At 41.7% G+C, this 27,692-nt stretch overlaps 1 protein-coding gene across 3 annotated transcripts in view; it reads right to left on the bottom strand.

The window, feature by feature from the left end:
- MKLN1 (muskelin 1) overlaps positions 1-27,692 on the bottom strand; it is a 172,611-nt gene that overhangs the window by 24,334 nt on the left and 120,585 nt on the right. For all 3 annotated transcript variants that reach the window (XM_039519647.1, XM_039519648.1, XM_039519649.1), the window contains 3 exons: positions 16,202-16,414; positions 14,411-14,632; positions 12,543-12,672 (listed from right to left, as the gene is read on the bottom strand). In XM_039519647.1, the coding sequence (XP_039375581.1) occupies positions 12,543-12,672; positions 14,411-14,632; positions 16,202-16,414 (565 nt within the window). The remainder of the gene's footprint in view (positions 1-12,542; positions 12,673-14,410; positions 14,633-16,201; positions 16,415-27,692) is intronic.

Genomic DNA, 27,692 nt, shown 5'->3' with positions numbered 1-27,692 from the left:
GGTCAGTTTACAAAGGCTGGTGAAGGTTCCTGGCTCTCAGTCAAGTTGCTTGGCAGGCGAACTCTCAAGGCGCTTACATGTTGCAAATTCTCCCTCCAATTAACTATGAAACTGCATACATGTATATAGAATCTTGTTATTCCTTGGAAGGGAAGCCCTGTGCTAACTACTTTTTTACGTTATTATTAAATATACAGAATTGCATTTTACAAGCCTGTTAACAACAGATTTTAGTATTATGCTTCACTATTTTCATACGCTGGGTCAGGAAAGTAACCTACACTGATTTAAAAAAAAACTGGACAGTACTCATTTCTCTACAAAAAGACAAATAAGCCATTCAGTAAGTCTCATATTCAAATCTGTAGTCAGATAAAAACACAGACATATATAATACATCTAGTTCACACTTGAACACGTACAACCCACCAGTGAAACTGCACATTTGAGCACCACTCAAGGTTCTTTTCAGGCTCCAGTTATGCTCCTCAGTGGAAAGCACAAGTCCTTGGAGATCTTTAACTAATCTAGTCTTTCCCCGCTCCTACCCGTAGCTTTTGTCTCAATTTCCATGTCACGTTTACGAATGAAAGGTTGCCTCTAGCTGGCAGCAATGCACACTTGAGCTGTTTCTGGCTTGTGCATCATCTTTAGTGATAACTAGAATTTGGTCAGAAATGTCATCTATGCAACACTACTATCTTCTGCCTTGCAACTGAGGGGGAAGTTGGCCCAAAGGCCCAGTACCTCACTCTCCCGTACCTGTGTTGGCTCTGTAGGACTACCCAGAGTAATGAACAGCTAAAAAAATAGTGCATATATACATAACAGACTCCGAGGTCAGAGCTGCATTATAGTACAATTGAGAGGAATATGATGCATGTATTATACTATTGTTCATATTGGAAGTATATAGACTTGTTTATAGAGAGGTAGAGTCAGTCAGTAAAATGTGATTTTAGATATGTTAGGGGGTTAGATATGTAGGGGGTTAGATATGTTAAAGCAGGGGTCCCCAACCCCCGGTCCGCGGCCCGGTACCGGTCTGCGGCCTCTTAGAAAGTGGGCCGCGAACCGACCCAGTGGAGCTTCCGCAGGCGTGCCTGCAGGAGGTCTACCCGAGCCGCGGGACGAGCGCTTCCTCCGCAGTCGTGCCTGCGGGAGGTCCGCTGCTCCCGGGGCTCCGGTGGACCTCCCGCAGGCATGACTGCGGGCGGTTCGCTGGTCGCGCGGCTCAGCTGAACCTCCCGCAGGCACGCCTGCGGAAGCTCCACTGGAGCCGGTGGACCTCCCGCAGGCATGACTGCGGAGGGTCAGGACGAAACCGGTCCCTGGTCCTAAAAAGGTTGGGGACCCCTGTGTTAAAGAATCTCTTACTCTGACATTTCTTTGCTTTTAAAGGCTTATGTGGGTGGCTTTTCCCTTAACAGAAACCAGTTATGGTTGCTTCCAATTTTTGTCTTTGTGCGAACATAAATATATTCAGAATAAAAGAGGGTGAGAAAACTGGGATCCTTGAAGAACAGACTATTTAGTTATAGCCTCCCTCTTTAAATGCTGTTGTAAAACACCTGCATTGTCCCTCTGGCCTAGGAGTGATTCTCCGTAGTGCATGAAGGATACTATATCAAGTTAGTTTATTGTATTTAAATGAAGAAGAAGAAAATCTTTGAGAAAAGGTCATCCTGTAAGAGCAAAGAAAATACAAAGCTTACTCGCAAAGGTAATGAACAAAAGGGAGTAAGACCAGATGAGATCAACTCAAGGTGAAATTTCAGGGCTCACCTAGAATGAGAATAAAAAATGGATCAAATTCACTCACTCCCCTACCCCCAAGTGTCAGTCAACCACCTCCTGACAAAAGGTTCAAAGTGGAGGGAGTTTGGAGATGGATAGGAGTTAGGCCGCTCGCCACAGTATTAGTGTTTTAACATGGGGAAAGAGGTGGAACAGATAACCGCAGAACTAGAACCTCACACCTTGACCACACACACAAGCTGTACTGCTTCAATTCACTCAGCTTGGAAACTGAAGTGGTTAAACACACAAGTTTGTGATGAGACGAAGCCTTTTACTCAATCCTTTACAGAGGAAGAGAATGAGAAAGTAAAAATATTATTGGAACAGAATGAAAAAAGGCTTGGGACTGAACAAGTTCCTGAAAACAACAAAATTGATCAGACAGCAGTGGAACTGGGGCACACTAATTGGAAGATGCTGGGTAGAGCAATATTTCAGCCTAGAAAACATTAAAACCTTTAAGGGTGTTTACCAGATGTTTATTTGATTCCTATCAATGAGCACAAAAGCATATAAACCACCAACCTGTACGAAAAACTGTTCCGATAGGAGGTACAACTTCAATATCTACATCTGCAGCATACAATGTATTAAGTACTTGATGGTAATTAAACTATAATGTAGTAACCTCAGTCATTTGAGGAGTATACATGAGTAGTGAGCTTCTGAAAAGATATGTTCTTGGGTATTCAGCCAACAAAAGTCTCTTTAAAAGGACATTTAAAAACATAAGTGCATGTAAAAATATTAACCCTTACTAAGGCAACGATTACTTGCTTGAGATCTAACATTCTGATGTCTTAGCATAGCACATGATGACCAATATGGGGACAGAGTCTCTCCTGCACCAAAATACATTCAGGATAAGTATCAGAGGGGTAGCCGTGTTAGTCTGGATCTGTAAAATCAGCAAAGAATCCTGTGTCACCTTATAGACTAACTGACGTTTTGCAGCATGAGCTTTCGTGGGTGAATACCCACTTCGTCGGATGCAAGTAGTGGAAATTTCCAGGGGCAGGTATATATATGCAAGCAAGAAGCAAAAGAAGCTTCTTGCTTGCATATATATACACACCTGCCCCTGGAAATTTCCACTACTTGCATCCGACGAAGTGGGTATTCACCCACGAAAGCTCATGCTGCAAAACGTCTGTTAGTCTATAAGGTGCCACAGGATTCTTTGCTGCTTATTCAGGATAAGGAGAGTGCGTAGCTGTTCTAATTTACCACAAATGAGTATGATCCCTCAAGGAGTATATACGCTCAGAATTGCTGCTCAGAAGTTCTGTTCCATCGCTCCCTACCTTTTGCCCCCACCCCCCTACACTGGGTGGGAGGCCGCTGACACTGGAGCAAACTCCAATGCTTTCACACCTGCTGAGAATTCCCCTCAGCCAGTGGTATCCCTCACATGGTCAACTACAGCCAGTTCACATCTCCTCTGAGCCGCTCAGGTGGTCCAAAGGGTACAGAAAAAGGGCTCAGGAACTGGCCCATGTCGTTTTGTGCCATTCCTCCAGAGAAGCCACTGGGCTCTCAATGCTTAAATCAACACTAAATCAAGGAAATAAGCCCATCTAATAGATGGAGGATGTTTTCATGGATTATCTCCATTATTTGTCAGCTCAGTGTCCAATTGCTCAGAATAAGAATACAGCAACAGATGACTGTGATAAAGTTTTACATGTCAGAATTTTCCTCAGAAACTGTTTATAATATTATGGTAAAAACAAATATTAGATTATTAGCAGCATGTATGGTGCAACCTTCCACATCTCGGAAACTGGCATATTTCTGAAACAGGAGGATGTAAACTGAGCTCTGCTGCAACGAGCCTTGATGTTCAGTGGGAGAGGTACATCAACCTACTGGCAACACAGTGAGATACACTGTGTTATCCATGCAAGATTTATTCTTTGTGATGAGACGGCCTGGCCTTTGGAATGGCCAGAGATAGCCAAAAATAAATGGGAAGACAGTGAATGGTTTGGTTCTGTTGATGTAGTAAAGTAAGACTCGAGAATCATCCAGTATACATAAACTTCTCTACCAACATATATGTGGCTTCAGAGATATGACAGATACATTAAGAGTCTGATTCAAATGGAACTCAGACCAACTTGGCAAAAGACCTAGTATGCGCTTTCAACATTACCATGTCCCTGTGAAATATTGTGCAGAGAGGTCAGCCATAAATCCTCAGCGCTCACTCATTCACCTGGCCAAAGTGATAGCAACTATAATAGCCAACTGCAGAGTGAGATGAAGAAAGAAGCATTCTGAAAGAGGTTCAAAAGGAATCACCATGAGTTTCAAGAGGACAATGCTCAAGTCCCAGGCAGGGGCAAGTTTTCTGACCTGTGGATAAATATGTAGCAGACCTTTGAGGAACTTCAATATCATCAGGTGGGAAAAGACTAGCACAACTGCATGGCAGATGGGAACACTGAGAATGTGTGAGGTGAAACTTAGTGAAGGGTTAGAGTGTTTTATGTGCAGCAAGTCATTCAGGATCTTCAGTATTGTAGCTTGCCGAGGATCCAAGCCATGTTGGGATGCCCATTGAGAGAACTACTTCCATTTTGACAAATCATTTTTCTTGGTGGACATCCCTGCTCTGCGCCAGAATTTCCCGAATTTGTCCAGAGCAGTCCCTATCCATGGTACTTAAACAACCAACATCCAGCCTATCAGACGTAGGGCCTTTGGAGCTGGATAGAGTATCTTACCATAGTGTGGCAAAATCAGGTCCAGGTAGTTTTAACACTTGGCATTGTCCTTTGTGATAAACAGATCTATCACAGGAACCCCAGGACATTTATGTGAATTCTCATGTCTTTTGTGAACTAGGTCAGATGCCACACCTGTCCCTGAGGTGTCTGATTAGAGTCTGTCTTCTAATGTTCTTGGGTTCTAGACACCATCCCAGTTCTGCAAGGATGTGAGGTGGCATCAAGTCCTTTCTGTCCATCGGGTGACTGATGGGAGAGAAGACTGACTTGAGGCTGAGTTGCAGGTGAGGTATGGCAAGCAACATCACGTATATGCATGCCATCATACGGCCTAACATTCCAAGACAAGTCTACAGTGTAGCCAGGCTTGATTTTATCTTGAGTAATACCAATTATAAGGACAGGAACCTGTTTGGCAAGTACACTCTCTCTTACCTGCTCTCATTAACTTTCAGGGGGATGAGAAGTGATTTTTCTTAGTTCAGTAGGAGACCCAGCTGGCTGAACAGAGAGAGAGAGCGTGATTTAGGCTTGTTACAGTCTACTGCTGGAATCTGCCCTGATCAGCCAATCAATTTAAGGGTAGATGTGGATGTCCCATCTCCTCAGGTGCATGCACCACCACCACCAGGCACATTTTGCAAAAACTCTCAGGCCAACGGAGTGTCTGAAGGGAAGTACCTTGTACTGATAGTCATTTGGCTGCAGAGTGGATCTCAAGTACTTTCTGTGGGTCAGTGGATGGCAACTTGTAAGTATGTGTCCTACAAGCTGAGAACCATGAACCAGTTTTAAGTCTGCTGAAAAGGAATGGTGGAGGCAACTTTATCATTCTGAATCTCAGGTGGCATATGTATTTGTTCATTCTCCTCAGGTCTAGGATAGGAGGAAGACTCCCTCTTCTTCAGGGGAAGGAAATATTAGGAGTAGAAACTTACTCCCCTGTACACCTGAGGTACCCGCTCTATGGCTCTTAGATGGAGCAATGGGGCCACTTTTTGCAATAGGCTCTCATGAGAAGGGACCCTGAAGAGGGCTAGGGAAGCAGGTAGGATAGGGAGTAAGTGTGGAAATGAAGCCAATGGCAGCCATGGGAAATGTCCAACATCCAATTTCTATTGTAAGAGTAGCCCAAGCCCAGTGGAAAGGGGCAAGGCAATAGCAAGCTTCTGATGCAACATCAGAGCTCCACATTCCTGTCAAACGTTCTGCCTCTGTGATGCTGCAGGGGGAATGATTGAGGACAACAATGGGTGTCTCCTGCAGTAGTGGGATCTTTTTCTTGGTGGGTACTCTGGCTGTCTGCTCTGGGAGTAGGACTAGATCTTCTGCTGTGATTGACAATTACAGTACTTTCCATAAGAGCCTATATTACATACATATACACACAGGATCATAACGTGGCCCTCAAGCCTTTCAGCAAATGGAGCACTTCATCTAAAGAGATAGAAGCTCTTCAGGCATAAGGCATATTGCTATAGAGCTACACCGCTTCAAAGTCATTGCGGAGAAACTAAATGGATTCTTTGCTTCAGTCTTCACGGCTGAGGATGTTAGGGAGATTCCCAAACCTGAGCTGGCTTTTGTAGGTGACAAATCTGAGGAACTGTCACAGATTGAAGTGTCACTAGAGGAGGTTTTGGAATTAATTGATAAACTCAACATTAACAAGTCACTGGGACCAGATGGCATTCACCCAAGAGTTCTGAAAGAACTCAAATGTGAAGTTGCGGAACTATTAACTAAGGTTTGTAACCTGTTCTTTAAATCGGCTTCAGTACCCAATGACTGGAAGTTAGCTAACGCCAATATTTAAAAAGGGCTCTAGGGGTGATCCCGGCAATTACAGACCGGTAAGTCTAACGTCGGTACCGGGCAAATTAGTTGAAACAATAGTAAAGAATAAAATTGTCAGACACATAGAAAAACAAACTCTTGAGCAATCGTCAACATGGTTTCTGTAAAGGGAAATCGTGTCTTACTAATCTATTAGAGTTCTTTGAAGGGGTCAAACAAACATGTGGACAAGGGGGATCCGGTGGACATAGTGTACTTAGATTTTCAGAAAGCCTTTGACAAGGTCCCTCACCAAAGGCTCTTACGTAAATTAAGCTGTCATGGGATAAAAGGGAAGGTCCTTTCATGGATTGAGAACTGGTTAAAAGGACAGGGAACAAAGGGTAGGAATTAATGGTAAATTCTCAGAATGGAGAGGGGTAACTAGTGGTGTTCCCCAAGGGTCAGTCCTCGGACCAATCCTATTCAATTTATTCATAAATGATCTGGAGAAAGGGGTAAACAGTGAGGTGGCAAAGTTTGCAGATGATACTAAACTGCTCAAGATAGTTAAGACCAAAGCAGATTGTGAAGAACTTCAAAAAGATCTCACAAAATTAAGTGATTGGGCAACAAAATGGCAAATGAAATTTAATGTGGATAAATGTAAAGTAATGCACATTGGAAAAAATAACCCCAACTATACATACATGATGGGGGCTAATTTAGCCACAACGAGTCAGGAAAAAGATCTTGGAGTCATCGTGGATAGTTCTCTGAAGATGTCCACGCAGTGTGCAGAGGCGGTCAAAAAAGCAAACAGGATGTTAGGAATAATTAAAAAGGGATACAGAATAAGACTGAGAATATATTATTGCCCTTATATAAATCCATGGTACGCCCACATCTCGAATACTGTGTACAGATGTGGTCTCCTCACCTCAAAAAAGATATTCTAGCACTAGAAAGGTTCAGAAAAGGGCAACTAAAATGATTAGGGGTTTGGAGAGGGTCCCATACGAGGAAAGATTAAAGAGGCTAGGACTCTTCAGCTTGGAAAAGAGAAGACTAAGGGGGGACATGATAGAGGTATATAAAATCATGAGTGATGTTGAGAAAGTGGATAAGGAAAAGTTATTTACTTATTCCCATAATACAAGAACTAGGGGTCACCAAATGAAATTAATAGGCAGCAGGTTTAAAACAAATAAAAGGAAGTTCTTCACGCAGCGCACAGTCAACTTGTGGAATTCCTTACCTGAGGAGGTTGTGAAGGCTAGGACTATAACAATGTTTAAAAGGGGACTGGATAAATTCATGGTGGCTAAGTCCATAAATGGCTATTAGCCAGGATGGGTAAGAATGGTGTCCCTAGCCTCTGTTCGTCAGAGGATGGAGATGGATGGCAGAAGAGAGATCACTTGATCATTGCCTGTTAGGTTCACTCCCTCTGGGGCACCTGGCATTGGCCACTGTCGGTAGACAGATACTGGGCTAGATGGACCTTTGGTCTGACCCGGTACGGCCTTTCTTATGTTCTTAAAGGGAAGATCCTCTTCTGGGATGCCTGATACTAGCTACCATGAAAAGTTAGTGTCTTATTTAATGTGTTCTTGGCCACTTACAGAGCTGTCCTGGCCCCCATTTGGTCCTCTTATGATCCCCTTCAGTTCCTCCCTGTTCTCCTGTGGGATTTTGGACAGGAAGGGACTTACTCTCTTCTAGGTGAGGAAGTTACACTGTATGAACAGCCTGGTAGTTTGCAACACAGAGCTACAATGAAGTGGAGGAATATACTTTGCCGACAAAACTTGTTTGGATCCTTTTGCTTTGGGCTGCCTTTTTGAAGTGAACTTTTCTTGGATTGCCGATGCCATCAGAAACCCAGGATCTGGGCATGCACCAAAGTGAGAGAAGTGCTTTGGCGGCAGCAGGGTATCTATTTTCCCCACTTGCTTAGATGCAAAGGCCAGAGTATCCAGGGTCTGTCACAGTCCCTTCACTAGCTTGAATAAGCCCTTGTTGAGTAGAAGGGAGATCCTGGCTGAATTCGCAGAGCTAACTATATCAAAGAGTTTACAAGACCTCACCTGGATTACTGTGGTTTCAATGGCAGGGGCTCTGCGATCTGAGAGAGGAGGTCCTGGAAAGCCTTGGAGTTGACCACCTGCGCCAGGGCCACTGCTTCATGTGGTGACTATGACAATTCCTTCGGTTGGGGCTGGATTTGTTGCTGTCCCTTCATTGTTTGAGTTGGTGGCCTCCCTATTGATGCTGCTGGGGAGCAGAATCTCTTCCTCTTCACTGCGGAACAGCAGGAGGATTTGCTCCAGTAATATAGGATGATAGTCCCCAGTATGGCTAAGGGAGCATGCTATGGGGTACTGGCTAGGTTGAAGTTGGCCAGCCCAGTGCCATTAATATCTTGCTTGAAACAGGGCTTGGAATGGGAGTCCTCCAACAGTAAGAGATAGGAATCCCTACTTGATACCAGCAAGAACAAATAGGTCACAGAGAGTGATGAGGTGTATTCTTCCTCAAATGGTAGGGACCGAGTGGTGTTCTCCTGGGGCCAGCAGCTGCTTTGGTGCGGAGCGTGTCATCTTCCTTGAAGTATGACCCTTGACAGGCTCAGCTATTGGTGCAGGTGTCAGCAGTGAGATTGGCACCGGACTAAAAGCCCCTTGCGCCTCACCAGCTGACCAGCTTGCCTCCTCCAATTTCGGAGATGTAAGGAGTTTGGAGGCTGTGTCTTTGGAAGAATGGCATTTAAGTCCTCCTTAAGAGGTGGTTCCATGTGGCACCTGGAGCCATGTTTATGCTCCATCTGGTCTTGCCTCTTGATGCTGCCCTTTGGTGTGAGGGCACCAGCACGGTCAGGTTCAGTGCTGAGGTAACTCGTGCCATTGCTGAGGTTGCCCATGCCGAGATAGTTGGTGTTGAGGTTGCAATGTTATTGGCATCTTCTTTGATGACTTCTTCTCTCCGGAGGCCCAGAGTATGGTGTCTGCTTCAAGGGAGCACTGGCCAAAGATTTTTCAGCTCCAGTCTGGCTGTTGGCAATCTCCTCAGGGTTAATAGTATACCTCAGACTGGTCTATAAGATATAATTTGAGTCAACTGTCCCTGGACTTTTGAGTCCTCGGGGAGAAAGACTGTTACAGAGCACCTATCAGGGTTATGGTGCTCTCCCAAGCTGAAAAGGCATTAGATGTACATTGGGCTAAAAATATAACTGAATTGTAAGACTCTGGGATCTGATCCTACAACTGAAAACCAGGAGCAAAATGAAGTACAATGCATTAAAGATACTAACATGTAAAACAAGCATCCTTAACCGCATTTAAAGGGATGAATCAAGTTTATATTACAGTGGCCTGTCACAGAATTAGTTTTACTAAACCAGTGCCTCATTACTAAACAGTCTCAAAAGGGTTCCAATCCAGACTTGCTTTCTTTGACCAAAATAATTCTTTGACAGCATTTGTGGTTTCGAATATAATAGGCCTTTTTTCTGTTCTTGTTAAAAGCAAATAACTCTAACATTTCCTTTCACAAACAAGGGAAATGTTCAAAGTTGTTTATTTACTTTCTCAGACATGAGGACAGCAAACTGGAAATCTATTCATAAATGATTTCTAATGAGTCATTTAATCAAAGTCTGCTATTCAACATTAAAGGGGCTGGAGGGAGGAGGGAAGAGGGCTAATTATTATGTTCTCATTTGTCTGACTAACTGAAATGTGCAATTAATATACTTGGCCAGAGAAATGTGGCTCATTGTGCTCACTAGTCATAAGACAAGTCTGGTTTCTAAAATCTGAACTCATCACAGGTGTTCATTAAAAAGCCCTCCCCCCCCCCACTAAAATGTCTGTCATTTAGATTTTCAAAACTGCAGTTCCCCTCAATAACCAAGTGCTAGCAGACTAGTAAAAGATATTCTTTCCTTTAAACTGTGGGCAAGGTCTTTTTTTTTTGGGGGGGGGGGGGTGTCCTACTGCAGCGCCAAGCACAGAGAGGGCATTTAAATAAGATTGTGAATGGAATGCAATCTGGATCTCCCTCAGGAAGACAGTGAAGAGTAAAAAAAAATCACTTTGCAGGAAAAGTATAATGAACTTTTATCCCTTGTTTGAGATTTATTCAATCTTTAGACGACTAAATTAACCCAAGTGAGCAAACTAAATGAGCAAAGAGCAATTTATGAGAGTATGATTGAAATAACCAATAACCAATGTACTTGCCTTAAAAAAAAAAAGTGATCAAAATAAGGGGTGGAAGCTGTGTGTTTAAACATAAGTGATTTGTTTCCCAAACACACAGAAGGCAAAATTAGCCACTTGCATAAATGAGAAACTCTTACAAATATACATAATATTGTCACAGAAATGTAATGGCACACCGCAAAACAACTGTTTTAACTTCCCTGTTGAAGGCTGAATGTGACAGGGAATTTCACAGTTAAATAACAGGTACTAGTTCTAGTGAGTTATGGCCCCCTTCCTTTACTTGGCAAGGAAGACAAAACTGCTGTTTACGTACTTTAACACAGTTTGTGCACATACAGAAAATTTCTCCCTTTCATAAAAAGGGAAATGTACATCAGCAATTTTGTAACTTTACCCTAGAGAGGAAAGTAAGTGTCAGAGCAAGAAGTTAAAAAATGATTATAGTGTTTCTGATTCTGTTATAATCATTCTTGCATGTCGTGTTGTTGTAGCTGTTTTGGTCCCAGGATATTAGAGAGAGAGTGATGTAATATCTTTTACTGAACCAACTTCTTTGGGTCTTTTTCTGAAGCAGAGCTCTGTGTAAGCTTCTCTCTCTCACAAGGTTGGTCCAAAAAAAATAAAAATAAAAATAAAGACATTACCTCACCCACCTTCTCTCTCTAATAATCATTAAGTATTTCTGAAAGCACCTGTCAACAACATGGTATTCTTGACAAGGTTTTAGAACCAAAATGATTCTTTATAGATCATAATACAGAGATGGTTGCAAGCCACATGATCCATTCAAACCAACTTGAACTGCAGGATTTCTTCAAGGGAAGGAAGAAAAAAAACTAAGGCAAGACTTACATATGAAGTCTTACTAAAAATTCCTAATAAGGCAGAATGGGCCCAATGCAAAGTTCACTGAGGCCAATGGGAATCTTTCCATTAACATCAATGAGCAATAAATGTTTGAGTGTGGAGTGCCACTTTATGTGTAAGTCACTGCCTCAACTGCACCTCTGATGAAATCCTGATCTAGGCCTAAATTTCCTTTTGCCTAGACAACTGCAATTCTCCCCCTCCATGGCTTCCCTTCAACTCCTTTCTCCACATTGCAAAATACCTGCTACCTGCCTTTCAACAGAGAAAAAGTGCATCAAATCACCCACTGATTCTCACACAATTCCACTTGCTTCCTATTTGTTCTAGGGATCAGTTCAAAACTGTTCATTCTCCTCGGAAAATTCTACATGGACTTGACCAAGCCTAACTCACAAACCTGTTCTCCTCTACTCCTTTAGTCCCTTCATTTCGTTTAGCATAAAATTTCTCTGTCCTATTACAGAAACTGGCTACTATCAAGCGGCTTGTGCCATCTGGAATACCTTCCCTATATCTCTGCCTCATCAATTCTACAGCTCATTTCTCATCTTGGCTGACTTTATATATCCCCTGGAAGAGAGACGCTTTACTGTTTTGGAATATTCCTTGTATGAAAGACGCTGTAAAAATAAGGGGGTATTACACTGCATTGGTTTATGGAACAAACTATATGTAGAACTTCTTTTGTTTTCAGTATTTGCCGGAGATTGGGACAAAATATTTTAGCAAATACATTGCTAAGATTCCATTTTTATAGGCTGCAAGGTGACGAGCATTGATCATTTGCTAGAACGAGGGAAATAATATAAGTCACATAGCTAGAAGGCCATCAAGACTGTGGTGAATGGTAAAACCTAACAAATTGTGATTTACTTGTAAGCCTTAAAAATAGTACTGGTGAAGATGCCAAATTCACAGCCCTGGAGAATTAAGTCAGCCATTTATTTAACTAACAGGTACACAGAGGGCAAGAGTGGGCAAGCTCTAGTTGGATGTCATTATTGTTAACAAGCCATTGTGATCTAACAGGACTACAGCCTCTATCCTCCGTCACTGAGGTCTTATCTTCTGCTATGTACCTTAAGTCTTTCATCTATACCAACAAGACAAAATTATACAGTAAACCTCTTACCCATCCCTGAATCTTTCTTGGTGCCATCTGATATGATATCAACGTGATCACTGTCAACATCATAGCTGAAGAAATCATTCAAATAAGTCTTCGATCTCTGCCCACCAAATACATATAAACAGCGATTTTTCTGGAGAGGAAGGAAAGCAGATGCTTAATTTTTGAACTGTGCTCAAGAAAACAAATTCTTAGCCAACCAGCTCTCAGTAAGCATTTGCAAAAAACATCAATGAATCATGAAAACAAGCAATAGTTCAGGCACATTTTTAGCTGGAGAAGGGAAAATTATTTACATCAGTTTAGCTATTTTGGCATATGGGAAATGTACAAAAAAAAATTAAAATTGAGCTCACTATATTTTTTGATTCCTGCCCCCACAAAGATTTCCCCAGAAAAAGCAGTTTATTTAATTTGGCAAATAGTTTGCTCTTAAACAAAACATTTACTGGGGGAACCTTTCAAACACAGTATGCTTACAAATCCACTCATCTTTCAGCCTTTTATGATGCTTTGATTACATGGGTAAACTATGAAGACATTCGTTTAAATAAACTATGAAACTATAAGCCCTAAAACCAGAAGGGACCATAACATCACCTACTCTGACCTTTTGTCTATCACAGGCCATTACATTTTACCCCATACCTGTATATTGAGCCCAACTATTTTAGTTAAACTAAAGCAGTGTTTCCCAAACTTGGAACACCACTTGTGTAGGGAAAGCCCCTGGCGGGCTGGGCCGGTTTGTTTACCTGCCCCGTCCGCAGGTCTGGGCAATCGCGGCTCCCACTGGCTGCGGTTCGCCGCTCCAGGCCAATGGGATCTGAGGGAAGCGGTGTGGGCCAAGAAAGATGTTGTTAGAGATGTAGAGGGTTCAGAGAAGACCCATGAGAATGATTAAAGGATTGAAGAACATGCCTTATAGTTACAAGCTAAAGAGACTGAGCTGCTTGAATCTAACGAAGAGAAGGTTAAGAGCGGACTTGATCGCAGTTTATAAGTACCTATTATGGCAAACAAACATTTTATAATGGACTTTTCAACCTAACAGACAAATGTATAACAAGATCCAATGGCTGGAAGTCAAAGCTAGACAAATTCAGCATGGAAATAATGCATATTTTTTTAATGGTGAAGGTAATTAGCCATTGGAACAATTTACCAAAGGTTGGGGCAGACTCTCCAACTCCAGCAATTTTTCAATCATAGCTGGAATGTTTTAAAGGTAGCTTTAATTCAAACATTTATTTCATGGAAATTCTATGGCTTGTGTTACATAGGAGGTCAGAGTAGTTGTCCCTTCTGGCCTTGGAATTTATGAAGTAACCAGGTTTACAATTGTATTCAGCACCCGCTAACACCTTTCAAGAACAGAAGCTTCTGGGTACTGAACATTTTTGACAGTCAGGCCCTTATTTTCTCAATAAACTAAACACATGGATATATCTGCAAGTCACCACCTGCTGCCATTAATAATATGCATCATCTATCAGGCCAAAGGATCCCAAAATGCTTTACCAACTTTTAGCAAAGATCACTTGAGACCCCACGGAAATGCAGCATCCCTGAAGGGGGAGAGAGAGGACGGAATGCAACAGTTGTTTAATGGCAGCGCACTTCTACAGTTCAGATGACTACCTTTTCAAACTAAATCACAAGGTGAATTTTAAAAGTATACAAAAAACACACATTTCTACCACTGTCTCTTACAAACAGTGCCGGTGTTAATGATTATAAGTGGCTAATATCTGTTTTACTTCTCACCCAAAGAATAATCTGAAGAAAGATTCATGTGCTCAATGAAGTTAAACAGGTATCGCCTCCTAAAAATCAGGATTTACGACTTAAAATCCAAAGTTAACTCTTACCGAATGGAACAACATGCAGTGTCCTATTCTGGACTGGATGTCCTCAGGTCCAGCATTACACGAATCTTCTCGCAACAGTTTCCATGTCTGACATTGACAGTCAAAAGCAAACAATCCACTAAATTGAGGTTCACTGGCTCTGCTGTCATCTACACTGCCATTACATGTTAAAATCCTACCTCCAAACGTATAGATCATGTGTTTTTCTGAATCCATACACATCTGTAGGAAGCAAGAGATACATGTTAAACTAGATTTGTTTAATCCAGAATACATTAATATCAGCCAATAAAAAACCCTTAGCTCATTGAGGTAACCAGTAGAACAGCAGTATTCAGCATGAGTTAACATCAGCACATCCTCCTTCCTTAATCTGTAGTAAATGAAGCAGTTTGCAGCTAACTCCATGGGTAATACAGATGCAGCACACAAAGATAACTGGCCCCTAGTTTACAATGTGACTTGGCTGCCCACATGAAGCAACACTGCATGCCAGGGTCTAGTGTCTCCATTCTCCCCATCTGAGTAAGATGACGGCAACCACAGGCTGCACTTTGGTCACCTCTGAGTATTCAATAGTGTTTTCAAAATTTGATGTATAAGAGTAAAAATGAAGACATCAATGGTTTGCTTTTTTACTCTACTGTTTGCAATAACCTCTGTCATAACATAGAAAAAGCTACTGTCTGATAACGGCAAGGCAGGGGGAGTCAGGATTACTGATGACTGGCCAAGGACTGCACACACAGCTAGCATTAAAATGGCCTCTGGTTTTTGTTACCCCATGCTCAGCTCTGCCCCTCTTCTTCCAACAGCCTTCCTTTTTGTCTCATTTACCTGTTATTTCTAAAACAGCAGGGCTCTGACCCTGTAAGGTCTCTAGGTCTTATGGCAATATAGATGTTAAGGGATATGTACTGTTATTAAACAATCTCTAAAGCTTGAAACATAACTGTATTTTACAGCACCCAAAAAGTGCCTCTCAGTACAAAGATGACAATGTGGTCCATGCCTCCAAAAAACTTATTTCATATCTGAAATAACAAACAGTTAAGAAAAAGCAGGGGATGCAGGGAAGGAGGACAGATGAAATTACAAAAGCATTAGGTGGCTCCTCAGCACAGGTTAGGCACAAAAGCTTGGCACAAAGGGTAGCAAAAAGAATCAATTTAATTTTAATTTTTCAAAGTACAATATTCCAAAGAAAATCTGGCAGCCAATTCCATAATGAATTCTTATGCCTGTGAAGTGCATATACATGTATATATGCGCGCGCGCACACACACACACACCAACTTCATTCTTTTTAAGTTAAAGATAGGCCAAATTTTGATCAAAACCCAAGCTTTTTTCCCCCCCAATATCTGAATTGTCTCTTGCACTGTTGTCCACAGTAACACCCAACGCTGGCTACAATATGTTTGCGGTTCCACAATCCCAGTGATGAGCAACTGTTACTCACTGACAAGACATCACTGTGCAAGACTAGCTTTCCCAGACATAGCTGCATTGTTTCTTGATCTTTATAGGAGATTACAAGATACTAACAAAAAACTTCATGTTCTTGGAAAAAAATAGGGTAGTTTTTTCATATTTTAACATTAACATTGCTAATTAGGAGCATACATTTTTTAAAAAATACATCATATCCATTTCTCCCAATATATATTTTTAGTTGCATTACCTGGTGCACACACTTCTCAATTCTAGTAATGGGCTATGGTAAGAACTGTTGTTTTAATCAGAGCCCGGGAAGTAAAAGTGCACTCAATGTTTATCTCTGCACCTGACCTGATGATCGAACACCAGCTTGGGACCTCCATCTGCTGCAGTGTCTTCACTTAGCAACATCCATGTGTTCGTGTCAATGTCATAACGGTAGAAATCGCTTTTCAGAGATTTACTGTTCCTCACGGAGGAATCCAGGTAACGGCCCAGTGTGTAGATTTGCCTTCGCTGAATATCGATGCACATCTTGTGACAAGATCTGGCACTAGGACCATTCTATTGAAAAAGGAAGTTAAAAAACATTTTAATAGGCACAATACATTTATTAGGGCCCCAGATATTTGTGCAGTCAGGGTAAATAAGTACTCATTCAACAATTATATAGCCTTATAAAAGAATCTGCTGTGGAGAATACATAAAATTATTGATTTCCATCCCCAGTGATATTCCCTACAGCAGGGGTGGCCAACCTGTGGCTCCGGAGCCATGTGTGGCTCTTCAGAAGTTAATATGCGGCTCCTTGTATAGGCACCAACTTCGGGGTTGGAGCTACAGGCGCCAACATTCCACTGTGCCAGGGGGTGCTCACTGCTCAACCCCTGGCTCTGCCACAGACCCTGTCCCCACTCCACCCCTTCCCGTGTCCTCCCCTGAGCCCTGTCGTGCCCTTGCTCCTCCCCCTCTCCCTCAGAGCCTCCTGCACACCATGAAACAGCTGATTGGGCAGTGCGGGGAGGAAGGGAGAGGTGCTAATCCATGGGGCTGCCGGTAGATGGGAGGTGCTGGGAGCTGGGGGAGGGAGCTGATGGGGGGCTGCTGATGTATTACTGTGGCTCTCTGGCAATGTACATTGGTAAATTCTGGCTCCTTCTCAGGCTGGCCACCCCTGCCCTACAGCATGGACAAATGCTATTTATACACTGTAAAGGTCCAGTTCACTTTAGAAAGGCAATGACATTATGACCTAATACAACGTCTTTTCCAGCTAATTTATGACCTGCAGTCTTTTCAGAACTTTCCTTAAAAGAGTGACAATTTCCAGGTGCATGTGAAATCTACTTAAGCTACTAAAATGACAGTAGTTGATACACTCAATGCACAAGTTCAAATATCAGAGTCTATAAATACCTACATGGAAAGATGATGTAATAACAGCGGGCTCCTTAATTAAGCAAGAAGGACATGACAAAATCCAATGACTGGAAGTTGAAACTAGACGAACTGAAAATTAGGTAGCAAAGAGTCTTGTGGCACCTTATAGACTAACAGAGGTTTTGGAGCATGAGCTTTCGTGGGCGAATACCCACTTTGTTGGATGCATGTAGTGGAAATTTCCACGGGCAGGTATATATAAGCAAGCAAGAAGCAGGCTAGAGATAACGAGGTTAGTTCAATCAGGGAGGATGAGGCCCTCTTCTAGCAGCTGAGGTGTGAAAACCAAGAGAGGAGAAACTGGTTTTGTAGTTGGCAAGCCATTCACAGTCTTTGAGATGCACTCTCAAAACTACAATATCCGCACAAGGAAATAAGGAAACAGATCAACAGAGCCAGATGTGTACCCAGAAGCCTCCTACTGCAGGACAAACCCAAGAAAGAAACCAACAGGACTCCATTGGCCATCACATACAGTCCCCAGCTAAAACCCCTCCAACGCATCATCAGGGATCTACAACCCATCCTGGACAATGATCCCACACTTTCACAGGCCTTGGGTGGCACGCCAGTCCTCGCCCACAGACAACCTGCCAACCTGAAGCATATTCTCACCAGTAACTGCACACCGCACCATAGTAACTAACTCAGGAACCAATCCATGCAACAAACCTCGATGCCAACTCTGCCCACATATCTACACCAGCGACACCATCACAGGACCTAACCAGATCAGCCACACCATCACCGGTTCATTCACCTGCACATCCACCAATGTAATATACACCATCATATGCCAGCAATGCCCTTCTGCTATGTACATCAGTCAAACTGGACAGTCTCTAAGGAAAAGGATAAATGGACACAAATCAGATATTAGGAATGGCAATATACAAAAACCTGTAGGAGAACACTTCAACCTCCCCGGCCACACAATAGCAGATCTTAAGGTGGCCATCCTGCAGCAAAAAAACTTCAGGACCAGACTTCAAAGAGAAACTGCTGAGTTTCAGTTCATCTGCAAGTTTGACACCATCAGCTCAGGATTAAATAAAGACTGTGAATGGCTTGTCAACTACAAAACCAGTTTCTCCTCTCTTGGTTTTCACACCTCAGCTGCTGGAAGAGGGCCTCATCCTCCCTGATTGAACTAACCTCGTTATCTCTAGCCTGCTTCTTGCTTGCTTATATATAACTGCCCCTGGAAATTTCCACTACATGCATCCGACGAAGTGGGTATTCACCCACGAAAGCTCATGCTCCAAAACGTCTGTTAGTCTATAAGGTGCCACAAGACTCTTTGCTGCTTTTACAGATCCAGACTAACATGGCTACCCCTCTGATACTTGAAAATTAGGTGCCAATTTTTAAGAGTAAGAGTACTTAACCAATGGAACAACCTACCAAGAGATAGGGTAGATTCACCAAAACTAAATCTTTAAAATCAAGAATGGAAGTCTTTCTAGAAGATATTCTCCAGTTTAGCCACAAGTTACGGGGCTTGATGAAGTAAAATCCCAGAGCCTGAGCTATTTGGGAGGTTAACATTAAAAAGGAAGAAGTGACTAACATGGCATCCTGCTAATCCATTGGCTCCCAGATACCGAAGGCTTCCCAGAGAAACTTCTGATGGAAACTTCAACATTCATCCAGCAAAGTCTCTGACCTGCTATCAGAACGCTCCACTTTTGTTTTCTGATCAATACTTTCCAGATATTCACACAGTTAGCTACACCCTGGACTGGATCTGGATGCAAAAAATACAAGAACTGTCCTTCCTACGCAGGTAAAACTACTTCAAGAAGGAATTCCCTACTGCAAGCCAAAAAAACTACTGGTCATGATCTGCTGCTAAAAAACCTTAGCATTAGCCAAATTCCAAAATTTACAGAAAAATCTATCCAACCAAGAGGATAGACACAATCAAACCCGAATATGCAAGACATAACCACCAACATTTCTATCCTTGGTTGAGAAAAATAATAGAGGAAGTATCCACTATGCTTCCGCAGAGCATGGGCCATAAAGTGACTCCATACTCCAATGTAGGAGTACATATAAAAGTGATGTGTGTGCGTACAGGGTTGTCAGAGTCCCAAGTTGTGCAAAGATTTATTCAAGGTTTCATGTACTTTATTATTCACATAAGATTTTACAAGAAGAAAGGCTTTTTTCGCCCTTCCAGGTTATACACTAACCAGTTTATTTGATCTTAACCTTGGCTTGCTCTGAATCACTTGGAACAACATCTGGAAGTGATGTGAGAGCTTAAGGCATTTTGCTTTTGTCAGCCATTTCAGGTGTTTGGTGGGGCATGAAGAAGAGTTCCTTGAGTAATTTTAGCATTCTGACAAAAAGAAACCAAAACACTGAATAATATAGCTGTCCAGCAAGCTCAATATTAGAGCTAGAGAGTCTAAAAGCTAGGAGGTGCGAAGTACAAATGACTCAAAATGAAAGAGTGTCAGGAGCCAGCACTGATATGCAGAGTGTTAACAAAGAAAGCTTAGCCCAGAAACCTCCATGGGGGGGAGGGGAGGGGGGGGAAGAGAAGAAATCAAGCTCAAATAAAAAGAGTGAGATGTTTTAGTCTGTAGTAGTGTGACAGGATTAAAATACGCCAGTAATAAATCTACCTTTATTGAAATATACAAAAATCCTCTGCCCCTGCATGAATTTGTGTTATGTAAGCTTTCCCTTATTAAAAGATCAGTTACAGAAGAAAACTAACTGCACCTTATGTACCTCCGCTTTAATAAAAGCCAATTAGGGAATCCCTCATTCAGAGGTGGAATTATGACATAGCCAGCAGCGTAAATGACATTAGTCCATTATAAAATCTTATCTAAAATGTCATAAGGCAAATCACAATTATACAATATCAGGACAAGAAATACTTCTAAAACTACTACTGAAGTCTAAGCACACAATGTGAAACTGCCTCAGTATATTTTAGAGATGAATAATAACCACAAAACTTAAGTATTGGCCTCAACCAAGAGACTTAGTGTTTTCAAGGACAAGAATTCAAATTGTGTTATAAAAAGGAATAAATATTGCAAACACCATTTCCTGCAACCCTAAATTGTTGAAATGTTATAAAAACACTGTACTGAATTTCTCTTGCATTTTATAAATAGGATATGCTATCATATCACAGGCATGAACACAGCTTTCCATAGCAGTTACATTACCAATGGGCAAAAAGATTAATTTTAAATAAAAGCAATATATAGCATTGAGACAATTTGGAGAATCTATGCAACTTATCAATTCCGTGTGAGACTGAGCTTTCTGCAGCCAAACTCCAATCGGAAATGTGGGGCTAGTCTTCTACTTTCAAATGACATTTGAAAAGCAACAGGCTGAGAAAATTGACTCTTGAGATTTGAAAGCCATTTTAATACTTCTAGGGTAGCTAGGTGGATCCTCCTCCTGCCACCCCTGTAAGCTCCTCGGGAGCCAAAAAAATCTTACTGCGTTACAGATGAAACACTTGTTGAACTTGCTTTGATCTGCCGGAGCACGCATCCCCGCCCCTCTGGAGTGTGGATACAACACGGTAAAGCAGAATTCATGTTATATCGGGTCGCATTATATCAGGGCAGAGGTGTATATGGGGCAGTTGTCCATGATGTATCACACTGTTTGTACCACACCAGAGTCACAATTTGGTGATTCTTTGATTTTTCATTTGTGGAGGAGGGATCCACACCTTCTGTGTGTTGTTCAAAATGCAGTTGAGTATAGTCCACTGCCTATGAGAAAGACAAAATCCTAGGACTTTTCATTGGATCTTCAATCAGGTCTTAGTTTGAGATATCATAAGGGACCCACAATTTGAGCCAGAGTGTGCTGGCATCCTTTTGGTTGGCACGTAATGCTGACACATGGATCCAGAAAGACTTCCTGGCTTTGAGTCAGGAGAGTGGCAGTGAATTGTGGTCCTGAGCCATCAGGTCTGGAGCCATCAGGATCTTGTCATACTCCTGGACCACAGCAACCTCTCACCTGATGTTGGCTGGCATCATCCCCGCCAAAACTGGGTGCCAGAGTACTGGCGTTGATTTGAGAGAGCCAGTAACAATCCTGAGCATGGCAATGGATTTCAATGTCAATGAGATTGGTGTGGGAGCCGCTTGCACCAAAACTGGTGTGTAATACTCCCCATTGGCAAGACCAGGGCTTGTACTGATGTTCAAAGCGTGCATGTATCACATCCCCAGGATATGCCAGCGAGCTTCTGGATCATTTTAAGCCTCGTCTCTATTTTCTTGTTGTCAAGGTGTTGGCAACAGCTCAGTATCCGATCAAAAGGTAACACAAAGATACCATGGATTGTGGTCAGGTGAAAGAGGCAGACCACAGAAGTCCACTTTCAGCAGCACTTCGGCTCATGGTTATTCGAGTGGAAGCCAGAGATGTGTATTTCTGAAGCATGCTGTTTCAGTCACCAGGCTCTGAAATACATTACAAGTGTCTGGAGGTCACTGTTCATGACCTTTGACGTGGCCTTCAGAAAGGATGTTTGTGTTGTTGGTGCAATGTCACCTGCATAGATGAATTTACAGGAAGATGTGGCTGGAATGTTGCTGGTATAGAGCCTGATGAGTGCAGGTGTTAAAACATACCTCTGTGGGAGGCTGTTCAATTACTGTAATTTGTGGACAGATTTACCAAGATGAATCTTCCATTACTCAGCATCTTGGTGATGAGTCTGATGGTTGACTGCCATGGAAAAGCTAATAACATCAGCAGGAGACCTTTGTGCCATATAGTATCATATGCAGAAGACAGATCAATGAATAATGCCCGTTTTAAAATTTTCACTGGTAGCCAGATTCTATGTAGCTGGTCAAGACCAGCACCTGGTCACAGCTGTGACTGGTTCTAAATCCAGCTTGCTCTTTGGGGACCAGTTGCTCCACTATTGGCTGTAACCTTTGAAACATGAGCCACTCCAACAGTTTATAACAACTGTTAAAGAGGGAGATAGGCTGGTAGCTTTTTGAATCAGTGGCCTCTTTTCCAGGCTTCAAAACTGTCTATGAGCTTGGCTATCTTCCACTCTTCTGCTATAATACCAAAAAAGAGTGGATGTTGCTGAAAAAGTCTGCCAGCCACCTTCTTGCCTTTGGACCAAGGTTCTTCAGAAATTTTGGATATATTCTGGCCATTTCTGCCACTTTCTCAGACTTAGTGTTGGAGAGATTCTTATCCACTTCATCTATTCTATAGGGGGTCAGAAAGAGGTGAAGACAACTGGACTTGCCGTCTAATGTTTTTATCCATTGCCACAAAGGAGTTGGCAATTAACTGTGAGGAGATGGCATCTTCACTTACTTGTGGTGGTTTGAAAAGGAGGCACTTTCAGGCATTGTGGCTTGCTGAGTTCAAAAGACTCAAGCAATGCTATTGCGGTTTCAGGACTTTTGTCGGCTTAATATTGCCGGAAGAGTGCCTTGCCAAAACTGGGAGCCATAGTCCAGCAAAGGAATGAATGCTTTTCTGAAGCCCCTTGCAATGTTCAATTTTGTGGCTGATATTAGACAACCTACAAACCGGTGGTAACAAGCCAGATATGGTGGGATTCGGTTTACCAAGCCCTCTACAATCGCCACATTCCAGCATGGTTCAGGTCTACGTAAATCATGACCAGGTGGGGTTGGGAAAGTCACTGAACTGACCTTGTCCATGGCATTGGGTAGCCGCTGATGTCACACAAAACAAAGGTCAGGAGTGTAGCATTTCCGCCATTGAGCCAACCTAAACATGCCAGTCAGTCTTCAGTGAAAATGTGGGGCTAGTTACCTTCCTTTGTTCTTTCAATGGCCTAACAATAGAGGGTCATTTAACATAAGTACTCAACCACTGACATTTAATACTCTAGACAACAGACTGGCTCCCAACCAGGAAAACCTAGGTCACCCGGGCAACGAAGTCACCTTGTAAGGGGATCTTTGGTCATGTGTTGAGGCTGATGAGGGAGTCACGTGACAGATGAGACAAAGGTTCTTTAAAAAAGGGAGGAACTGATCTATTCAGGGCCATTTTTCTCCAGCTCAAGAGAAGAGGGAAGCAACCCAGCAAGTGAGATCTGGATGAGGCAGGGGACCACAAGGACGCCCCAAGGAAAGGGTGAGCTAGCGAAAGGCATTATGTTGAGGATGTTCACTGTTTTCTAAGTTATCGGTATTCTATTTCCTGTGCTATTAAAGAGAAAGTATGAGTTAGATTTCTCTGCAAAGTCTGTATATTAAGTATTCAGACCCACTAAGTGGCCCCTTGAAGAGGGAAACCAGAAGAGTGGAATGGAGTTTGAGTGGAGTTCTAAGCGAGGGCATGTGTAAGCTACAGAAAAGACTGAAGCATCACTCCTAAGAGCTGGAAGACAGAAGGTCTGTGTACTGAGAGCACGCCTAAGGACCCCAAGACTGGGGCAGTGACTGGGTTCAGTTCAGAATCCAGAGGCTTACAACACCCACGGACCCACCACTGGGTTTCCTCGTAGCAGTCTAGCGAGTTGTGAGAGGGGCACTCAACTGGGACCTGTGAAAAGCCTTAAGAAAATTTCAGCAGTACATCTGACATGCAGCAAGGTTCACTACTTTCCTGTCAAAGCTTAAATACCCTTCTCACATCCCTTCTCTGGACATATTTCTTATCCTCTTTCCTCACCACACTTTCTGCACTTCTCCCATTCTCATCTTGAGGAAGGACCAGTACTAAAGGGGAAGGAGGGAAAGAAACTCACTACAGCATGATTATCTAGGAGAAACATTGACAACTGTAGCTTCCCAAATGACAACATTTATATTGAAGGGGCGGGTTTTCCAATTCAACAAAACCGAGATTTTATTAGGGCTGTCATAGTTAACTCAAGAGATTAACTCAAAAAATTAATCACGATTAAAATTCATCTCAATTAATCAGTTTTAATAACACTATTAAACAATGGAATACCAATTGAATTTAAATAAATATTTTTGGATGTTTTTTCTACATGTTCAAATATACTTATTTCAATTATAACAGACTACGAAGTGTACAGTGCTCACTTTATATTACTTTTGATTACAAATATTTGCACTGTAAAAATGAAAAAAATAGTATTTCAACTCACCTCATACTAGTTAGTACTTCAGTACTTGAGTGCAGTTATGTAACATGATATATATATACATATATATCATGTTACATAACTGCACTCAAAAACAAAACAATGTAAAACATCTGAGCCTATAAGTCCACTCAGTCTTACTTGTTCAGCCAATCTCTAAGAGAAACAAGTTTGTTTACATTTACAGGAGATAATGCTATCCGCTTCTTATTTACAATATCAACCTGAAAGTGAGAACAGGCATTTGGCATAGCACTTTTGTAGCTGGCATTACAAGGTATTTACGTGCCAGATATTCCAAAAGTTCATATGCCTCTTCATGCTTCAACCACCATTCCAGAGGACATGCTTCCATGCTGATGACGCTTGTTTAAAAACAAAAAGTTTTAATTAAATTTGTCACTGAACTCCTTGGAGAATTGCATGTCTCCTGCTCCATGGTTTTACCTGCATTCTGCCATGTATTATGTGTTATGGTAGTCTCGGATGACAACCCAGCTCATGTTGTTTGATTTAAGAACGTTTTCACGGCAGATCTGACAAAATACAAAGAAAGTTCCAATACCAGCTTTCTAAAGAAAGCTACAGCACTCGATCCAAGGTTTAAGAATATGAAGTGTCTTCCAAAATCTGAAAGGGATGAGGAGTGGAGCATGCGTTTAGAAGTTTTAAAAGATCAAGACTCTGATGCGGAAACTGCAGAACCTGAACCACCAAAAAAGAAAATCGACCTTCTGTTGGTGGCATCTGACTCAGAAGATGAAAATGAAAATGCGTCGGTCCACACTGCTTTGGATTGTTATCAAGTAGAATCCGTCATCAGAATGTTGGTTGAAGCATGAAGGGATGTATGAATCTTTAGCGCATCTGGCATGCAAATATCTTGCAACGCTGGTACAACAATGCCATGCAAACGCCTGTTCTCACTTTCAGATGACACTGTAAACTAGAAGATAGTAGCATTATCTCCTGCAAATGTAAAAAAAACTTGTTTCTCTTAGCGATTGGCTGAACAAGAAGTAGGACTGAGTGGACTTGTAGGCTCAAGTTTTACGTTGTTTTATTTTTGAATGTAAGGGTTTTTTGTACATAATTCTACATTTGTAAGTTCAACTTTCATGATAAAGAGATTGCACTACAGTGCCTGTATTAAGAGAATTGAAAAATACTGTTTCTTTTGTTTTTTAAAATTCCAATGTTTGTAATAAAAAATAAATATAAAGTGAGCACTGTACATTTTGTATTCTGTGTTGTAACTAAAATCAATATATTTGAAAATGTAGAAAACATTCAAAAATATTTAAATAAATGCATTAAACTGTTTAAAAAATTAATCGTGATTAATCGTGCTGTAAATCGCTTGCCAGCCCTAGTTTTTAATACTTCTTAGAGGTACCTCCCAGCCTCTTTGGCAGGTCATCCCTGTAACACAAAAGTGAAAGCCCATCTCTGAGCACATTTATGGAGTTGTGACACTTACAGATGCTCTTTGGCAAGGGGAACTGTAGAACATTTTATGCTTTGTTAAAGAGGCCATTTAGATGGAACGTTAAGATCAATGTCTGTATTTCAAGTACATGTTTTATGGATCCTCCATTTGTTATGTCATTGCCCTTGCAAGTGAAATCCTTTTTATACTGAACCTGATGGTTTAAGTGCCATTTTTGTTTTCACATCAAAGGCTTTTGATGTATAGGCTGAACATACTTCGAAAATTCATGCAGTAATTTACACAAGCATCAATGTCATCAAGATATTGTATCAATTTGTAGCTGAGACAACCAATAAAGCTAGGTACATAGACACTGACATAGTGGGAGAGTCCCTGGCCTCAAAAGTTTACAGTCTAAAAGGTACAAGAGGAAGTATTTATCCTCATTTTACAGACGGTGAATAGAGGGCACTGTTAAGAGTACACAATTTACCCATGGTCACAACGTCTGTGACGGAGCCAGAAACTGAACTCAGATGTTCTAATTTTGAAATTAGTGCTTTGTCCATAAGCCCATCCTTCCTCTCAAGTGATATTTCTCTGAAAAGTAGAAATACCACCAAGGTAGAGGCAAAGTGATCCTTGAAGTCTCATTAAATAAATAAATAAATAAATAAATAAAAATTCTGTAGTAAATACTAACTATATGTGCTGAATTAGCAGCTTCTGGAGACCTAATTCCTCTTTTTATGTATTCAGATAACAGGCACAGCAAGGGTAGTAACAATGAAAGCTTCCCCAGACAGGTCCCTAACAATATTTAATCCCTAACCTGAAGGGTACACCTCTAGGGAAAGGAAGTTAAGTTCCATAGCTTGTTCCATCTTTTCTAGTACAAGCCTTGCCCACCAGAAGAGTGCTTAATTGGTAGCTTATTCAAAAACTCAAATTGTGCATGCATGAAAGCATTAACTACAGTGAAAAGGGGTATAAGGAATCAACTGGAAGCTTCCAGTCACAAAGTCTACCACTTTTTGGTAGCAATGCAAACAACTCCTTTAAAATGGCTTTTATTTTGAAATGTCGTTTATTTTGAAATCGAAACCAGAGTGGAAAGGTCTAAACCTGCACTTGCTTGAGGGTTACTATATTTGTCTACACAGGCCCTTGTAATAGGAACACTTCAGTGGCGGGGACACAAGGTCCATTTATGAAGATATGTATAGATGCTCTGGACAAAAGAAAATGAATAAGACACTTTCAGCAACATGTGATGAAATGAATAAAGAGCCTGTGGGCAGTTGAGAATGTTCATCCAAAGAAGTCTACTTCACATAGCTACAATAGCAGGCCTGTTGTCCAGACAAAGGATACAGTCAAACAGCTTGTTATGCAGAGAGTGACCTGACTGAATTCAAATTGGGAATGAGTTTGTTGATTCCGGAAGTGTTTAAAAATCTTGACTCCTTATTTATTTAAGCAACAGGGAAGGAAGAGAGACTGTAGTAGATATAACTTTCCTTTTAACTAGTACTGGAAAAGACCAAATATGGTGAAAGGGCTACAGAATAATTTTTTTCCAGAGCCCTGACTGGCCCAAATTCCATGAGTCAATGTCACAAGGTGGCTAGACCCTACTGAGATTATGACCTCTCTTGAATCTGGGCAGAACCATTAAAACTGCAAACTGATTTATTAAGTATTTAGTACTATCACTACACAGACCCACTTTGTATGGTGCACATCCATTAATAAAGAGGGACATTTTACACATACCCTCCCCATCTATGAATGGGAGAAGAGAAAAAAAAAACTTACTATCGAAAGTGCATACCACACTCTTTGTAAAC

This window comes from Mauremys reevesii, linkage group 1 (genome assembly GCF_016161935.1).
Source record: "Mauremys reevesii isolate NIE-2019 linkage group 1, ASM1616193v1, whole genome shotgun sequence".
Taxonomy (NCBI): Eukaryota; Metazoa; Chordata; order Testudines; family Geoemydidae; genus Mauremys; species Mauremys reevesii.
Note: the sequence above shows the minus strand (reverse complement) of the source record. Positions and strands in the feature narration are given on the sequence as shown.